The 19,999-nt window shown below is 40.0% G+C and overlaps 1 protein-coding gene across 1 annotated transcript in view; it reads right to left on the reverse strand.

The window, feature by feature from the left end:
• Positions 1-19,999, reverse strand: part of GLS (glutaminase) — a 142,273-nt gene that overhangs the window by 17,568 nt on the left and 104,706 nt on the right. The window contains exon 15 of the mRNA XM_072120882.1: positions 5,935-5,996. Within this exon, the coding sequence (XP_071976983.1) occupies positions 5,935-5,996 (62 nt within the window). The remainder of the gene's footprint in view (positions 1-5,934; positions 5,997-19,999) is intronic.

Consider the following 19,999-nt stretch of genomic DNA (forward strand, 5'->3'; position numbering starts at 1 on the left):
GATTTTTCACTGATCCCTTACTGAACAGTTCTTTTCAAGTGGCTTTTTCACACTTCAGTTGTTTCCACTGTTGCGATGTTGTCAGTGAACACAAAAAGAACAGGTTCTAAACTGAAGTATGAAAAAGCCCATTGAAAAGAATGGTTCAGTAAGGGATCACTGAAAAATCACTGAAGCCAGGAAAAGAAAACCAATCTATGTCCATAAGCTAAAATGGGATCTGAAAAATCACTGATGTGAAAAAAAGCGAGTCTACCCTCAGAATCTAAAGGGGTAATTAATTGTATTGAGGATGTCAAGATAATGGTAGTTATGGATTGCTCTAAGAGAGAGAGAGGTTATCAGAATATTAGTAGATAGATAGAACAAAGTAGGGTTGCTTACCATGATACTGAGACTCTGTGGTGTGCCTGCAGCTCCACTGGGCTCACTGAATATAAAAACCTGGGGAGGAGGAGGATCGCTTTTTTCGATTGGTTTTTAGAACATGTTTTATAAAGGGATGTGATAAAAAATCATCTTTTTTTTTTATGGTGTTCACTGTGTGAGTCTTATAATGTTTCAATGCTATTTTACAGATGGTTGCAGCAATACGAAATATCTTTTTTTTTTTTTGTTATTTAGAAATATTTGTACCCTATATTTGTAAAGGTGGCATTTTGGTGACGTTTTCTTTATTTTTATTTGAAAAACCTTTTTTTCACTTTTTGATTTTTTTCCCCACAGGTTGACTTGAGTTGATCATTCAAGCTTATACCCAATACTAATGTATAGCAGTGCAGTGTATGTGGCAGATCATGCCGAAAGCAGGATCTGATGTGTAGCTTCTAGCACTGCTTGTGAGCTGGGTCCAAAAACTGCACATAATAATACTGGAACATATACACCGAAAATAATTCCTAGTCGGGTCTGTATAATATTGTTGAATTCTGAACCCACCAAAAGTTCCTGACAAGTTATCTATATACAATTGTACATATACCAGATACGTACAGTATAGACCAAAAGTTTGGACACACCTTCTCATTAAAAGAGTTTTCTGGATTTGCATGACTATAAAAATTGTAGATTCACACTGAAGGCATCAAAACTATGAACTAACACATGTGGAATTATGTACTTAAAAAATGTGAAACAACTGAAAATATTTCAAAATATGTCTTATATTTTAGGTTGTTCAAAGTAGCCACCTTTTACTTTGATTACTACTTTGCACACTCTTGCCATTCTCTTGATGAGATTCAAGAGGTAGTCACCTGAAAAAGTTCCCATAGAAGCTTAGCACTTGTTGGCCCTTTTGCCTTCACTCTGTGGTCCAGCTCACCCCAAACCATCTTCATTGGGTTCAGGTATGGTGACTGTGAAGGCCAGGTCATCTGGTGTAGCATCCCATCGCTCTCCTTCTTGGTCAAATAGCCCTTACACAGGCTAGAGGTGTGTTTGGGGTCATTGTCCTGTTAAAAAATAAATGATGATCCAACTAAAAGCAAACCGGATGGAATAGCATGCCGCTGCAAGATACTTTGGTATCCATGCTAGTTCAGTATACCTTCAATTTTGAATAAATCCCCAAAAGTGTCACCAGCAAAAAAACCCCAAACCATCACACCTCCTCTATGCTTCATGGTGTGAACCAGGCATGAAGAGTCCATTCGTTCACCTTTTCTGCGTCGCACAAAGACACGGTGGTTGGAACCAAAGATCTCAAATTCGGACTCATCAGACCAAAGCACAGATTTCCACTGGTCTAATGTCCATCCCTTGTGTTCTTTAGCCCAAACAAGTCTCTTCTGCTTGATGCCGTTCCTTAGCAGTGGTTTCCTATCAGCTATTTTACCAAGAAGGCCTGCTGCAGTCTCCTCTTAACAGTTGTTGTAAAGATGTGTCTGCTGCCAGAACTCTGTGTGACTTGGTCTCTAATCTAAGCTGAGGCTGGTGACTCGGATGAACTTATCCTCTGCAGCAGAGGTGACTCTTGGTCTTCCTTTCCTAGGGCGGTCCTCATGTCAGTCAGTTTATGTCAGTCAATTTTTTGGACCGACTGACCTTAATTTCTTCAAGTAATGATTGGCCACTCGTTTTTCTTTACTTGTGTTTTTTTCTAGCCATAATACAAATTCTAACAGTCTATTCAGTAGGACTATCAGCTATGTATCCACCTGACTACTGCACAACAAAACTGATGGTCCCAAACCCATCTATAAGGCAAGAAATCCCACTTATTAAACCTGACAGGGCACACCTGTAATGTGAAAACTTTTTCTGGTGACTACCTCTTGAATCTCATCAAGAGAATGCCAAGAGTGTGCAAAGCAGTAATCAAAGCAAAAAGGTGGCTACTTTGAAGGACCTTAACACTTTTTTTGTTAAGAATATAATTCCACATGTGTAAATTCATGATTTTGATGCCTACAGCTTGAATCTACCATTTTCATAGTCAGAAACTGTTTGAATGACATAGCCTACACATTGACCATCCCTAGACCACCTCCACTACTGTCCTGGCCAATCTGACCAATGTTCTTGGCCAGTTAAGAAATTATCTTTCCACTGCTTCCAGTTCTTAAAGAAATATTTTGCTTTTACACTCTTATTCCTTTGGGTCTTAATTCGTTCCACGTTCATGAGGTGTTTGACTTGGTCTTTTATATGTGGAGTAAATGGCAGATCGTTCTGTACCGAGGTGAAGAATACTTCTCTTGACAACCATCACATGAAACAGTTGGGGCATATAAGGGTTCACTGAGTCAGAGATGTTTTTTTACTGCAGCACTATCTTCTTTGGAAATCAATTCAACTATAAGGACAAGAAAGGTTTTTTGAGATTTTGCGAATAGAGGTGTTTTCTTTGGTATCTTTTTTTATCACTTTTTTGTAAAGAGTATTGATAAAAAATTATTTTTCTTGCCCAGTTTTTTTTAATGGCGTTCACCATGCAGGTCCATTAAAACTTCAGATTTATTGTACAGATTGGTACGGGCATTAAGATACCAAATATGTGGGGTTATATACTTTATTAGGTATTTCTATGGGAATGTGCTATTTTAGGAATTTTTAATGCATTTTAAAAATGTTTTGACCTTATTTTTCATATATGCTTGGAAATATATAGCTGCTGGAAATTTCTATCTATGGGCCCCCCTGTGCTCTGTGCTTTCAACTGTATCCATTCAATATAATACAGTTGCTTTAATGCAGGACGGAGGGATCAGGAAGAAGGCAAGTCCTTTTTTTCTTTGGGGGGGGGGGGGGGGGAGGGAATGTTGCTTGCTGCTGGGCATTTTATTGAGTGGAGGACGCTAATGGACGTTAATTGATTGGGGCCGCTGCCAGTCATTTATTGATTAAAGGTCACTGCTGGACAGTCTCTTAAGAAGGGAGGCTGTTGCTGGACAATATAAATAAGATGTATGTGTATGGTGCTGTAAGTACATGTCTGTGTATCATACTGCTATATATTGGCAGCACGATTTTAGGTATATGGGGGCCCTGGTGTCTTATTACTCCACTGACTGCAATAATAATGCTTTGTAATGCAGTAAAAACATATGCAAACCGTTTGAATGTGTTGACCACTATTTAACATAAATTATCTATGTGCCTTTGCTGCCTTAATAATATTCCCTGAATTTTCACCAATTCATCATCCCTGATGCTTCCTTTACTGCTGTGTGCAGACTCTCTGTGAACAGGAGGGTTCTGCAGCAGGAGTTTATGATTCATGCTGCTGCTCCCCCCTCCCTCTCCCTGTGTCTGTCAGTGAGATGGACTGAGAGAAAAAAAGACACACTGGAGGCTGCCATAAGGACAGACTTAAAGGGCACCTATCACCACAAATCTACCTATAAAGGTAGATCGGGTGGTAGGTGAATCAATGGGACGTGAGGATAGCCCTTTTAAGGGCTAATCCTCAAGTCCCCGCAATTTTTTGTAAACTTTTATTACCCTAATATGTTAATTTTGTTATGCGGCTACTTGGACGTGGAGTAGCCGCATCTGAGATTACACGAGGCGGCTACTCCACGCCCCGGTAGCCACTTTACCCCTCCTACTCACCATGTTCGGCGCGCAGCTGCTCGTAGCTGCGCGCCCTCGTCCGCCGATGCTGCCGTCTGCGCATGCGCAGAACAGCAGGCCCGCGCCTGTGCAGCCCCGGCTTCGGAGCAGTGACTGCGCAGGCGCGGGCCTGCTGTTCTGCGCATGCGCAGACGGCAGGATCGGTGGACGAGGGCGCGCAGCTACGAGCAGCTGCGCGCCGAACATGGTGAGTAGGAGGGGTAAAAGTGGCTACCGGGGCGTGGAGTAGCCGTCTCGTGTAATCTCAGATGCGGCTACTCCCCGCCCAAGTAGCCGCATAACAAAATTAACATATTAGGGTAATAAAAGTTTACAAAAAATTGCGGGGACGTGAGGATTAGCCCTTAAAAGGGCTATCCTCACGTCCCATTGATTCACCTACCACCCGATCTACCTTTATAGGTAGATTTGTGGTGGTAGGTTTCCTTTAAGGAGTGAGATACAGGAAGCTGTGTAGAGATGCAAAGTGCAGCATGGGGAGAACAGGGAAAGGCTGAAGGGCATACATGCAGAGACATTTCTAATGGAAAAGATTTATTGAAAAGTGTCCAACCCCTTTAATGTGCAGTGTAAATAGACAGATGTGCAGACAGTTTAATGTCAGATCCTGAACTCAAATTTCTACAGATGTGCTTATCACTAGTAATGATACCGTAATAAAGAAATTAAAAACTTTGCATACAAAAGTCTAGTGTTGCCATTTTCTGACAGCTGTAACTTTTTCACACTTTGGTGTGCAGAATTGGGCAAGGTGTCATTTTTTTTAGATACTGTTAAAAACTGTACCACATTTGATCATATTTTATGAAAATTTTTATGGTTGGCAAAATGGAGAAAAAGTGTTGATTTGATTTTAAAACTTCAAAATTTAGAGGCCATTTAGGGTTCTTTTTATTTTTTACATACACCCTTCATAAAAATAAAAAAAAACAAGATGATACAACTAAAAAGTTCATCTTCTCAAGCAGTTAACCACTATATGAGTACATGGTCTGAATCAAAAAATGTACACAGCTTAGATGAACACCACCACTTTCTGCAAAAACTGATCTTGTTGAGTTTTTGCATCCCTGTACTTTGTAGCTAGCTTGCGGATAATGCCTTAACACATATGCTTAATTCCTTGTTGGTTAAGGAGAAGTACCGTATTTTTCGGACTATAAGGCGCACCGGATTATAAGGTACACCATCAATAAATGCCTGCTAAAATTTCTAGGTTCATATATAAGGCGCAACAGATTATAAGGCGCACCTGATTATAAGTGGCAGACCTGTGCACAGTTCAAGGCAGCTGTTGTCTATAAGTACGGTTCATATATAAGTCGAACTGGACTATAGGGCGCACCTTTGATTTCTCAGAAAATCGAAGGATATTTTGTGCGCCTTATAGTCCAAAAAATATGGTAACTCAGAATCAGGGGAAATTCCTTAAATGTCTTTCACCCCACCATTAACTTTCTAGTCTGTGCAACTATGATATGTATGCAACATCGTTCATTGTGGTGAACTATAATGTGCGTGAGATAAAGGAGAGGAGGGCCATAACCCTGAAACTCTGATGGCAGAGTATCCAAATATCAAATAGTATAAAGATCTTTCAAATAATCTTTTTACACATAGGATCACCCTCTACTATTAGAGATAGTCCTATTATATTTGGAGTTGGTTATTTTTGCATTTCTTTGGTCATTACTATGGAATTATAATGAACCTGCATCTATTCAATCATATATACGGTATTATTATACTATAAAGAATACCTTTATGTACCTGAATCCTGGAAATAAAAATGTGTTTTTCTCTGCAACAAATTACAATAAAACAATGCAATATATATTGTATATTGATTTGCTTTACCTTCTCAATGCAGATACGTCTCCGGTGTATGCAGCAAACAGTAGATTGATCACAGATTTCACCTAAAGATTAAAAAAAAAAAGACATGTCATGTATGAAAAATATGATATGTAATATGGAACACAAGTGTGATATAAATTTTCCACTTCATATGCTTATGCCCAAGCATAATCCCCATTACACCCTAATGTCCTACACATCCTAACTGTAAATATCCCAAACATATATAATGAAGTCTTGGGGCACAGTTCATGCAGCTATATCTTCTGAATCATGGCACTTAAAAAGAGAGTTCTAGTGAATAAAAAAAAATGACAATCGTCCCTTCAGTGCCACAGAACCAGATATATACACTATGTGAGAAAGTGAGAGGTATTGTGTGGGAAAACCGCTATCTGTCTTACAGGCAGATGAAATGCATGTGGTAAAAGCCCTGGGTTTGTCTGCAGTAACCCAAGGGTTAATGCAGACATGATAAGCAGGAATAGTCTGTTTTGTCTGTGTTGGCCTAGCTAACACAGACACATTTGTAATGTCCGTACTGGGCCTGCTTATTATGGAGTAGGGGTAGGCTGGTAGTGGGACTCCTACTCCACCCGGGCTTCGGTCCTGGGCTTTTGTATAGCCCACAGGTGCGGGTCACAGGTCTTGTTAGGGCCTGATTTAGTCTGCAGGCTAGAAGCAGTAGGAGAGACACTACCTGGAGAGCTGAAAGTGAGATTGCATTCTCACAGCAAAGGTAACTGAGGGCCTCCTGTCTTGCTGCTGGCCAAGAGCGTGTGCCAGGCAGCCTAGTACCCGGATAGCTAGGGTCCTCAAAATGTATTAGACAGCGCCTAGCCGGGCAGGAATTACTTTTATAATGTTTTTGCATGTGCCTAAGCCAAGGCTGAATTTGTGTTCTGTTTTGCAAGTGTGAATAAACACTTAAGTTGGACTTTTAAACCTGCGTGTGTCACTGCTTCTTGCACTGCTACCTGTCAACTACCAGAGCAATTCCCCACAACTATTAAAGTTATAGTCTGGTGTGCAATTACCATACAAACCTCACTCCGGACTAAGTTTACCGGAAAAATGGTGTCTGTGGCAACACAAAATACAATCCTGACATGACGGGGATTTTCAACTTTAAAATGACATCAGATCTGTGAACTAGGTAGGTAGAACTAGATTTAGAAGACATAGCAGTTTAAATTGTGCTGCAGTCTGTCAGCTGAAGAAAGCATGGAGAAAGAGGAGAAGGCTGCAAGGGAGACAGAGCTAACGATTTGCAGAGAACACCTTGCAAACCCAGGGAAAGGTAACAGAATGACATTGCGACCCAGATTTACCACCTTCTAAAAATAGAAAAAAACTTGCAACAAGCACATAACACGCATATCAGTATAGTTCCTGGGGTTGTGGGAGAGGGACAGATTCGGATCAGCTGTCATTGATGAAGGGTGTCATATTTTGGGCACGGTTAATCGAATCAACGATATATTTTTGATCTGGCAGGTATCACATTTGAATTGGATGGATTCTTGACTTCCTTGAATGACAATTATGTTAATATTATAATGACTTAGAAATCTGATCCCAGTCAAATTAAATTTCTGTATATTCTTGTAAAAAAAAAAGATGGTCATTGTTTATTGAAGACGGACGGTTTCCCGCAAAGAGACATCTGTTAATTCATTGTTATTAGTGTCTTCCTCTTATCCACTGCAATTGGTGAATACTGAATTTTTAAGACTTAAAAGAGTTTGTTCTACTGACACCCACTTCAAGAGACAATCAAGGTATCTGACGACATGTTTTTGTGAAAGAGGATATTCTAAACTTTGTTACAAAAAGGCTTACAAAAGGGAGGTGGAAACTCCACGAAATAAATAATTACACCCACGCCCCAAGACATCAGGAGACACCACAATAAGGTATGTCACTATCAGTGGTCTGACACGCATCAAAGTCTCTAGAAATATTGCCCTATTTGCTTTCCGTTTTTATCATCTCATCTGGCACTCTGATTTATATGATTTTTTGGTTCATAAATTTTATCCTCCCTAGACCCACACAGTTAATTTTTGGAACATCCAAACCCAAACAGGGATGTGTGCCATGTGAGAATTGTAACGTGTGTACTAATATTGACAACTGCACAACTTTCACTGACTCTTCTGGAACAAAAACCTATGGTGTAACTTGGCCAATAAAGTGCTCTACCAAAGGTGTGATTTATTATGCTGTATGTATGTCCCAAGATTTATGAGAGTCTTATGACTCCTAAGTTAAAAGTGCAAGCGAAGGCAAATATTAATGGAATCGTGAATGCTGCCAAGACTGAAGTAGTTATCTAGAAATTACAGCAATTGGAGACCAAATAGATTTGGCGGCTCAAGACTATGCAACTCTCAGGGCTTAATGAGAGTCTGTTAGCAGCATTCCTATGATCACTGGTATATCCCTGGCTGATAGAAGTGGGGGACAAGTTGTCCCCCTTGATCCGGTTTTATTTAGGATTGTCTTTTGAGATTTTACATCTCTTAATTTTTTTTATAGTGTTGCATGTCCCCTAGGTTATGTCATCATTGACTTCCTTGGATTTATGATCTAATAGTATGCTTTTTATGGCAGTAAAGGAACGGTTTAAAAATTTTTTTACTCACCGTTATCATTAGTTTCATTAAAATATCACTTTTAAATTTGTTTATACATTTTTGTTTACATAATGTTGGTGACCTATTTGCCACTTTATATTTACATATTTTAATATTATGGTAAGGAGGATGGCAAGGGGCACAGGAGGACAGTGAGCACTAAACTGTCATTAAGTTGTCACTTGCCTACTTACTGGCCCCACCCTAAGCAATGTGCAGTAACTGAACCCCGATTCCTCCCTAAGCCACAGTGCAGACACTAAACAAGACTGACAAACAAAACAACACAGAAAGAGTGGTCAGGGTCACGGGTCACACCGCGATAGCAAGTACAGTACAGAATCGGAGTCCAAAGGGGGTAGTCGATAGTACAAAGCCGAGATCAGATTACCAGAGAAGCAATAGCATACAATAGAAAGCACAGGCAAAATATGGAGCTGAGATATGATAATATAACCAGCGAGGTCCAATGGGACTGAGCAGGGAAATAAAGAAGATACTGGACATGCCTTCAGCAGCCGTCCATCAGGCTAGTAGCCCTTGCTGGACAGTGCTGAATTGCAGAGAGCAGGGTGTGGCTCAATAAACCCAAAGCAAAGTCGCAGTTCACACATTGGAAACACAAACAGGAATTAACGCCACCCAATCTGCAAACTGCGGATAGCGGGACATTTGGCACGGACTTTACAATTATAGACTGCAATTCTAAATGTTTTGCATAATGTTATTTTCATATTGTTTCAGAAATGGTAGGATGCTCGATATCATATATATTTCTCTATGCACTTTCAAGGTTTTTTCAATATTTCTTTACATCTCATGTACTTATATATTTGTATATTAATAATTTTGTAGTTTTGTTAATTTTATATACAACATGATGTTTGTATTACACATTTTTTATATTTGTCACTTTTTCCAGGTTTGACACTCAAAAATAGTTCCTATATGTCCATATTTCTTCAATATATGCACATTTGCACTTTTTTTGCACAGTTTTAATGGGTTTATTTATTTATTCTGGTCATTCTGGCACTTAGAATTTATTGAACAGCTTTATTGAACATACATTAGCTATATGCATAATCTAGTACTTACCAGGCATCATATATAGTTTATTGGTGACCATGGTCATTATTTTCATGCTCGTGAGACGCTGGAGTGGAGCATCACTTCCGGTTTTCGGAGCCGAATCTTCCAAACAGCATGTTCTTGTGATGCACAAAAATACCTGGCAAGGTTATGTTTGGATTGGCAGACTATTTTTAAATATCTGCCCGGGTCAGCCCCTCATCATGCCAAGAAGGTTTGGTAGCCAAAACATACATTGGGGCCTATGCCTGAGAATTGTATTATAAGGGTGAAAGACTATGTGGAGGAATGCTACTGTATACTTCACTGTATATTTCCAGGCATATTTTACATGTGCATGGTTTACTTTTTTGCTATTTTTAGTGTGTAGAAATATAATAAAAAATTGTGATTTAATTTATTGATTACTTTGTGTGAAAAAACAAATTTTTTGTTTGGTTTAGTGTTTTCCAAAAGAGGCATTTTCACAATGATCGCATATTTTTTTATATTCTTTGTTTATTCCTCTTCTTTTGGGTGTAGTTTACATGTTACACTGTCCCTCTCCTATATATAGATAGATATATATAGATAGATATATATACACCTGATCTGTACCATAAAATAATGTGACACCTGTAGCCCTATACTGCCCTCCTATTTATACATGATATTTAGCATAAAAAGTTACATCTTTTCTAGTGATATACGGTCCCTTCCCTATTTATACTGGATCATTAGTATTAAAAAATGAAAAACATTACTTATTTCTTATTAATAGATGAGGTGCTAGGTGGTTCCTTTGGTAGCTGGGATTGCCTCACAGATTGCCAATTTGGGATGTAAGGTAAGGCTGGCATAACCAAAATATTCATGATCTGGAGCCAAGAAGTGATAGTTTCTCACATATTGGGAATTGGTTGACCGGGTTGCTGATAATCTTGTGGGACCCATTCAAGGAGATGCCAACGGGAAAGACCAATCTGTATGTTATTGTCTTAAGATGGAAAGCATCAGTCACTAGTTTTAGTTGCCGTCTTTTCCCCAGCATCACAGTGGCAGTGTCCTCAAAAATGTCTATTTTGGACCCATCCTATTGTATACCCGGATTCTCTCTGTTCCTTTTTTAGAATTGCATCGCTATGGGTGTAGTTCAGAAGATGAGAGTACAGCACGGAGGGTTCAAACGCTAAAATAGCACTGAGATCAGGATCCAGGAGAGGTTGCAGGATATTGTACATTAGAGCTTCAGGAGGTATGGTCTCAGGTACCCCTTTAAGACAGAGATTGTTACGCCTCCCCCTGTTGTCCTGGTACTCAATGTAGTTAAGGTAGCTGTTCAAATGAGACGGACAGGTCTCGATAGCATTAGATGTAGCCTTTCCATGAGATGTTTGAGTATCTTCATGTAATTCAAGTCTGCTGCCAAATTATCTCATGTCTTTTTATTGATTTATGAGAGATGTGAATCAGAGAGGATGTCTCTGGGGCCTCACCAACACCACAAATTTCTTTTTAAGCGGAGTCCACTGCTTGCATCTGCCTGTGTCTCAGATACTTCTCAAGATCAAACTTAGATTTCTTGTGTTTTGGTGTACAAAACTTGTCCTTGTTGCCACATATAACCATTTCGTAGTTAAGGCGATAATGGTCCTATCAAGCCAAAAGCTTATAGGCGGATTTAAATTTAGCCTTTATCATAGTTTGCTTAAGAAAAAGTATGGTAAAGCTGTCAACTTTTCAACCGCCAGGCAAAAGTGTGACTTAGAACACGACTACCTCAAAGCTGTAGTAAATGAAAGAAGAGTGTGTGCTTGCGTTCAATGAAAAGTCAACCGACCTGATGTTGGATTAACATTGACCTAGTTAGCAAGCAGCTTAATAGAACAGGATGAGACCTATGTGGAAGGTGAAGGAGAGCTCTGGAGGTCAGTAGATATTAGCACTGTTTTGTGGGATTGCCTGATAACAGGTGATCAGAGAAGACCACACTCAACACATTCAGTAGGGGGCAGAAGAGGAGGGGCATGAAGGAGGATTGCAAGAGCTGGGGTAGCAGAATGGGCTTGTGGCCCCGGACGTGATACAATGAAAATAGGTCTCTGCTTCCCCACTTGGAGCCTTCATCAGGGGTGTGGAGGCAGGTTGCAGGGGAATCCTGGAGGGCAGTATCAGCGCAAAGAGATCTAGGGGAGGAAGCTAGGGGAAGCCCAAAAGCAATGGTACGGACATCGGATTCTGGCTTAAATTGAGGCTTGGGTCACCACCCACCATGACGGGTTATAAAAGTAAATGACATCATGAACATGAAGGACTTTACCTCTTCTATCCATAGAACAGAAGACAAATTTTATAAAGACTTGGCAACAGTGGCTCCTTTTTAGCAGTTTGCAGAGTACAGACTATCACCATGAGACTCTGCTAGCGGTTATATCGCCTCCCTGGCCTGGGCACTCCCTTCCCTTTCTCATCCTTCCTTGGATATTTCTTTGTGTGTGTAACCATTCCATATCCTCCACCATTTCGTTTCACTCTTCATCACTGTTCTATTGAAGGTAACTGGGCTCTTCTGTTATCCTCAATTATAAAACAGGCCAGGAGAAAGTTGGCTTGATTGCATGTCCTTAATTTTCATGCAGGCATGTTCACATGTTTAAACTGACACGGTTATTTTATATATGGTTCATATAGTTTGATATAATGAGGACTACGTTTCTGATTTCTACAGGTGTTCTTGTCATCAATAAATCTATTATTTAAAAAAAAAATGAGGCAGAGTATATAGTTTGCTTGTATACTGCAGTGCTTGTTACGTTCTGGGAGGCCAAAAAACCTGCAGCCAGAGTGCTGGATATACGGCGGAGAGCAGATGGCTGCTGGGAAGACTTGGTGAGGGCCCAGATGGTTGTTCCAGGCGTGATGGTACATCTGGTGGTGGGGAGGGCCATGGCTTGCAAAAGTCTGTCCAGGAGTCAGATCCCCAAAAAGCTGGTGTGGTGGGTGAGCTGGGAATGAGTCCCAGATTGAGAGGTTTCTTTGGGGAAAAAAAAGTTATAGGTGTAGCAGTATGATGGAGGGTTAGGCCCAATCTGGAGGAGCTCTCCAAGTCCACCCATTCAATGGCATTTGATATTCTCCAATGTGACAGGTCACTGTGGTTATAACGTTAAAGCTATAACATATCCACGGCGGAGATATATTGATGTGTCGCTCTTTATAACAGTGTAGAGTAGAACTACATAGTTCACTGCTGCACCAAATTAATCATCCAGCATCAGACGCAATGGGGTAGAGTTAACAGAAGTGTCATAGCAGAACTGTTCTAGATAAAAGTTGAGCTCTGATGGGTTGCTATTTCTCCACAGCAATTTATAAAATAAAAGCTGAGCTCTGATTAGTTGCCATGAGAACACTTCTGCTCTCTGATAAATCTTTCCCAGTGATTAATCTGGCACAATAGAGAGCTGTCTAGTTCTACTCTACAATGGTCTAAAGATTGATTCATTAATACATCTCTACCTACGTTGTTTGTTGGCGTTTTGAAACACATTGCAAACACAATGGGGAAAAAACCAAACCATGCATCCATTTTTTGCATCAAGCACAATGGGGCAGATTTATCAAGCTGTCTGGAAGTTCCTGACCCTGGATTGTACTTGACCTTGCATCTCTGCCGTTTGCCCTGACCCTGTGCCTGAACCGGACTTCACCTGACTGGTGAAGACCAGGTGCTGGCTAGCTAGTACCAGTCCAGAGGATCCACTGATCCCAAATCTTGACAGTAATAAAATTATATAGTTGAACTGGAATGGGTGATGGGAAGAGTAACCAATATTAGTAAGGGAAAGGCAGGACTAGAATACAAGGACAGATTGCAAAGATTAAGGTTATTCAGCTACAAACTATGACCGGGTAACCTCATTACAATGTAAAAATATCTGAAGAGACAGTACATATCTTTAGAGGAGAGGCGGTTCTATCAACGCCATAGACACTAAGACTGTGGAACTCTTTGCACCTGGGGCATCTGCTGTGGAGATTTCTTTAATGGGGGCACTGCTGTGGACATTCATTAAGGGGGCTCTGCTGTGGATATTTTTATTAATGAGCTGCTGGACATTTTATTAGAGTAGCAGCTGCATTTCCTACCCTAGGGCTTATACTGGAGTCAACAACTTTCCCCAGGTTTTTTTGTGGTAAAATTAGGAGCCTTGGCTACTATGCAAATATTTACAGTATTAGGGGGAGTTTAGGTGCAGAGCGCTCAGAGGCTGGACTAGCTGTCTGGTAGATATGGTCTGGACGTTAGTCTGGGTGGATGGTTTCATGCAGTAAGAAAGTGTAATTGGCTAAATAGATGGATTATAAGAGCATGTTTGAAGTTCATCTTTAAATTACTTTTATGAACAGTACAATATTAAGGATATAGGAGTAAATAGAGTAGTACTTAAAGAGGTATTCCAGGAATAAGCATAATTCTTATACAAATGGGTACTCAAAATATAAGCTATTTTGTAATTGGTTGTTATTTAAAAGTTTTCTCCCCTTAGCAGAAAATGCTGATGAGATAGACTGTAAGGAAGAATTAAAATGCTACTGGCCCTTTAATCAGTCCGTTAATTTCCTCTGCGTGGTCCGTTGCAGGAGGAGACACAGGACAGAAGATGGCCACTGGTCACATGTCCACATCACATGTCCTGCACCTGCCTGGGCAGGTCATGTGATCACCACTAAGTTAGGCTGTAGTCGGTTGTTTGCAGCTCATCCAGTGGAGATGGCAGTTACACATCATTACTATGGTAACAGAGCAAGAAAGTCTGTTACATCATCACTGGGAGCAGAGCATAAGAGGGAGGAGGAGTTACTGAGAACTAAAGGATCATGGGACTTGTAGTGTCCAGTGGCAGCCATCTTAGTAATAACTCCACCTACTTTAGAGAGGCCATAAATTTTGTAAATCATAAAATCAAACTAATTAGGCTTCATTTTGCGACTAATTACATTGAGTATTGTTGTATTCATTTATTTATATCATTATGGTTTTTTGTGTCAGACGCTCATATTCCCGGAATAACCCTTTAAGTCCTAACATCAGGACACATGTTGGTTTAGAGGCTGGGGGCCTAGCCCTAGGAGTTATTATGACCGCCATATTAAAGGTCGGGAAGGAATTTTTCCCTGCTTTAGGCCAATTGGAATCAGCCTTTGAAGGGTTTTGCCTTCCTTATTTACAAAAGGCCATGAGTAAAACAACCTTAAAGTGTTCACGGGGGTTAAAACAAAATGGAGGTGCAAATTTGTACTTTTTGGCTACATAAATGTACACATTCATAATGGATTAGATGCCAAAATGCCAAATACCAATTTCTATTGAGAATGCCAATACCCCAAACATGACTGTAAACTGTTGTATGAGCATTTAAGGGAAGGAGCTCTGTTCACACCAAATTTGCATTGTCACTTTGTAGAGCTATACAATTTCTTTCCTGCAATTTTAGGACATGTGAGGGTTTAATTAAGAATTAGATGCACTTTACAAATACTTCATGGCTTATTGATGAGATTTTATTTTATTACCGTATATACTCGGGTATAAGCCGTGGTACCTAATTTTATCACGAAAAACTATAGAATCAAGTATAAGCCTAGGGTAGAAAATGCATTTATTACAGACTCCACCCAGTATATAGATAGCCAGCTAGCCCGCCCATGCCCTCTAGTATATAGCTAGCCAGCCCCTGCCCCCAGTATATAGCCAGAAAACTCTGTACTTACATTTCTGATGCACCCCCCACAGGTCCTCTTCTTTCTTCTGATGCTCTGTCTCTGGGTCCCCGCATGCTACAAACTACAATGTCAGGAAAGGCTCCGACGTCATGCAGTATGTGACACCAGCTTGTGGAAACCCGGAGACAGAACTGGAACATCAGAAGAATGAAGAGGACCTGCAGGGAGTGAGGGAGGCGAGACAGTCTTGGCGACAGAAAGGAATACACAGTTTGTTTATTTTTATAGACTCAAGTATTTTTTGTGCTTAAAAACTCGGCTTATACACGTATATACGGTAACCCTTTTCTGGAAACCTAGTCTTAAAATCAGGAGAAGTTTTCTGGTAGAGACTTTGGTAACGCAGATGGGCCGGTGCATTCAAAAAGAAAGATCAGCCGGGGGGGGGGGGGGAGGGGGAGAGGGCAATACTGAAAATGAGTGAGTAGTCACAACAGTGACAGATCTGCAGGAGGTAGCTACATCATGGCACTGCAGCTCTTAGCCTGGAAACACATGGGGTGGCTTGGCTGCAGGTTAGCCTATTTGGAATTGTTTAAAATAGTTACATTAGCAGCATAGGGATTTAAAAAATCTCATCCACATGCTGCGTTAAAGCAGAGGAAGCCAATTGTCAACCAATGAAAAATGCACATTAACATCCATTTCTCTTGGCCAATCTGCATCCATTTGGTACTGGTTCTTCATTGCTTCTCATGAATTATATTTGAAGTGATCAGTTAAAACGGTTTAGACTAGACTTCTTAAAAAACAGACACATACATTCCATTAACACCTTAACTACCAGGCCCTTTTTTGTTTTAGAGTATTCAATTTTCACTCCTCACCTTCAAAAATCTAGAACTTTTCTATTTTTCCATGTAAAGAGCTGCGTCAGGGCTTTTTTCTATGTAGCAAATTTGTGCTTCATAGAGACGATATTTAACCCCTTCCCGACATTTGACGTAATAGTACTGCATCGCGGGAGGTGCGTTCCCGCAAAATGCAGTACTATTAGGTCAAACTTCTGGCCCCGGCTCCTAAACGGAGCCAGGGCCAGAAGCCGCGGGTGTCGGCTATATATTATAACTGACACCCGGCTCTAACACCCGTGATCGGAGATTGGAGCGGTCGTGCGGCGTGTTAGGGGCATTTGACAGGAATCGAACCCCCCGCATCGCTTACCGGGGGCGGGGGGGGGGGGGGGTCCGCTGCTCCGATCGCAGCCCTCGGGACTGCGTGATCTCCTTCCTGTAGCCGGGTCCCTGCCTTCTGGGGTGTAGTTTCTATAATGGGGTAATTTATGGGGTTTACTTTTATTTAGGCCTCTCAAAGTGACTTTAAACCTAAGCAGGTCCCTCAATAGCAGGATTTTGCATTTTTTATAAAAAAGGGAAAAATCGCACCTAACGTTCAAAGCCCCATAACATCCTACAAAAATAAGAGTATGCATAAAAAACCATGTCCACATAATGTAGACACTCGGTGAATGTTAGTTATTAATTCTTTTTGCTGTTATAACTATTTGTGGAAAAAGTAGAACATTTTGAAGTTCAAAAATCGAGAATTTTTCCAAATTTTCACCAAATACCTGATTTTCTCATAAATAAATGCAAAACATACCACCAAAATTTTTCAACTAAAATGAAATACAATGTGTCAAGAGAAAACAATTTTAAAATCACTTAAATATGTTAAAGTGTTTCAAAGTTTATAGTGACACAGGGCAGATTTGAAAAAATGGACCGTGTCAGGAAGGTGAAAAGTGGCTTCGGCGTTAAGGGGTTAATATTCCTTGCTGGAATAAAAATTCTACATGAAGTAAAATTGGTGAAAAAGCACATTTGTGCCATTTTCTTGGCCTTGAATTTTTTGGCTATCACCGTGTGCCTCAAATGAAGTTTTCTTTATTCTGTGGATTGGTATAATCACGGGGGATACCAAATTTATATACATTTGTTTTTTTATAATGTTTTCAGACATTTACAAGAATTAAAAAAAATCTTCATTTTGCCATATTCTAGCGCTAATAACTTTTTCACACTTCAGTGTACAGCGGTGTGCATACAACAATTATCTTTCTCTTCCTAGAGAGATCACGGTACCCACTTGGCTAGAAAAGCTTTGTTCTAGGCAGCTGTTAGAAAAGCAACCTCTTATTAATATAAGTCTATATTAGCACTTCATTACATCGCTAAACCATACTATCTAGGGCAGTGATGGCTAACCTATGGCACTGGTGCCAGAGGTGGCACTCAGAGTCCTTTCTGTGGGCACCCGGGCCATCACCAGAGATGACTCCAGGTATCTTCCTGCAGTCCCAGACAGCCCAGGACTTGCTGTGCACAGAGATATTTTAAAGAGTCAGCTGTACCTGGGACTATTTTCTGCTATATTGGTGTCCTCAAGGTGCTGGTATCAATGAAAACTGTGACAGAGAAGGGAGAATAAATCACAAATTAAATTTCTGTGTTGGCACTTTGCGATAAATAAGCGGATCTTTGTTGTAGTTTGGGCACTCGGTCTCCAAAAGGTTTGCTATCACTGGTCTAGGGAGTCTGAACTACAGGAAACCTTTACAGAGAAAGACAAAATTCAAGTGGTATGTCTAGATACATTAGGGTAAAAGAATACCTACAAAATCAAATCCAAATGGTATAGAACTCCCAACTGGTTACATCAATTACCCGCAAATATTCCTGCTGATTACTGAAGGTGAAAAAAAGGAAATAGGAATCATGACACACACCTACGATTCCCTCTTATACTCTTTCCGGAAAATAGTCAGTTATCACTAATAAAATCAGCTCTATTACCATGTCACCTAGCACTGTCCTACTCCTTCTCCTGGAAATGTTTTCCAATAGGGGATGACCAATAAAAGCAATACATTAAAAAATAATATCATAAAAGGTCTCAGTGATTAATCATGGTCATAAGGATTTTTGATTCTAGGTGTAATAGATTGGAGATGTGTTTCAGGTCAGGGAGCAGGTGGACATGTATTGTACTGTCCACATTATGGGGGGAAGGTGGGTATTTTATTATTAGGTTTCTGTTATTTCCCTCAGCTCGTTTAAGCCATTTGGGGTCAGGGTGGCTAGTTTAAAATTCCAATACATTGCTCTTCTTTTGAGCATTTCAATCTGTTTTCTGCTTTCTGAGGGATATGGTCTACGACAGTGGTGGCGGACCTATGGCACTGGTGCCAGAGGCGGAACTCTGAGCCCTCTCTGTGGGCACCCAGGCCCACAGAGAGGGCTCACCAGACAGGACAAGTTCACCAGACAGGACTCAGAGAATCTTCCTACAGAATCTTCCTACAATGATAGGCGAATTTGCTCTCCTCCTTTCAACTGCGCTGGTGTGTTTAGGAGGCTGAACGACTAAAAGTTGCAAAAGAACAAGGAGAAATAAATTATTGCTTAAATTGCTGTGCTGGCACTTAAAATAAATGCAATAAATAAGTGGCTTTTGGTTGAAGTTTGGGCACTCAGGCTCTTAAAGGTTCGCCATCACTGGTCTACGGCATTTATTCACATTTTTAAATCTGCTTGGAGATGTTTAGTGATATAGTGTCTAGATAGACTATGATTGTTTACTTTTATTTTTAACATTAGATCTGTGATGGTTCAAACACCTGTTAAATGATCATTCCTACATATTGTTTGTGACAGTTTATTAAGTAGATTACATACTCACTTTGCCATAGTAGGTAGTGTTTTATATTGAATCTTTCTCCTGTGTTGTTCGAGGAGAAATTAGTACTAACTTTACTTTGTATGCAGCATAGGCAATTTTTAGATTTACATTTGTAGCTGCTGTTTTCACAATTGTGAAAGCTTCTTTTTCGTCATCAAAAGTCGTAAAAAATGACACCACCCACAGCTCCATGCACTGAAGTATGAAAAAGTTATTAGTGCCAGAACATGGCAAAATGAAGAATTTTTTTTTGTACAGAAGGTTTAAATTTTTTTAAATGTATGAAAACATTATAAAAACCTGTACAAATTTGTTATCCTTGTTATCGTACCGAAACAAAGAATAACATAGACATGTGATTTGGGGAGCTCAGTGAAAGCTGTAAAATCCAACCCCACAAGAAAACGGCGCAAATGCGTTTTTTCCCGCTTCCCAGTACACTGCATGGAATAATAAATACCATCACTATGAAGTGCAATTTGTGACACAGAAAACAAGCCCAAACAGAGCTCTTTACATGGAAAAATAAAAAAGTTACAGATTTTTGAAGGTGGGGAGTGAAAAATGAAAATGCAAAAACGAAAAAGGACCACGTCCCTAAGGGGTTAAAAGGGAATAGACATATTTATGTCTGTAAAGTAGTTGCATCATGTAAAACAGTACCCAAATAGATTTATGATATAGAAACACGTTTTGATGTAACTCTCTATATGCTATGATGTACTGCTTTATGTATAAATGTAATGATAACATTTTAATAAAAAGAATTAAAAATAAAAAAAAAAAGATTTACATTTGTAGCTGCTGTTTTCACAATTGTGAAAGCTTCTTTTTCCTTGTTTTTATGGGGTCTTAGAATACTGGGAGCCAAAAGGTTAGAAAATTAT

Source organism: Engystomops pustulosus, chromosome 8 (assembly GCF_040894005.1).
Source record: "Engystomops pustulosus chromosome 8, aEngPut4.maternal, whole genome shotgun sequence".
NCBI lineage: Eukaryota > Metazoa > Chordata > Amphibia > Anura > Leptodactylidae > Engystomops > Engystomops pustulosus.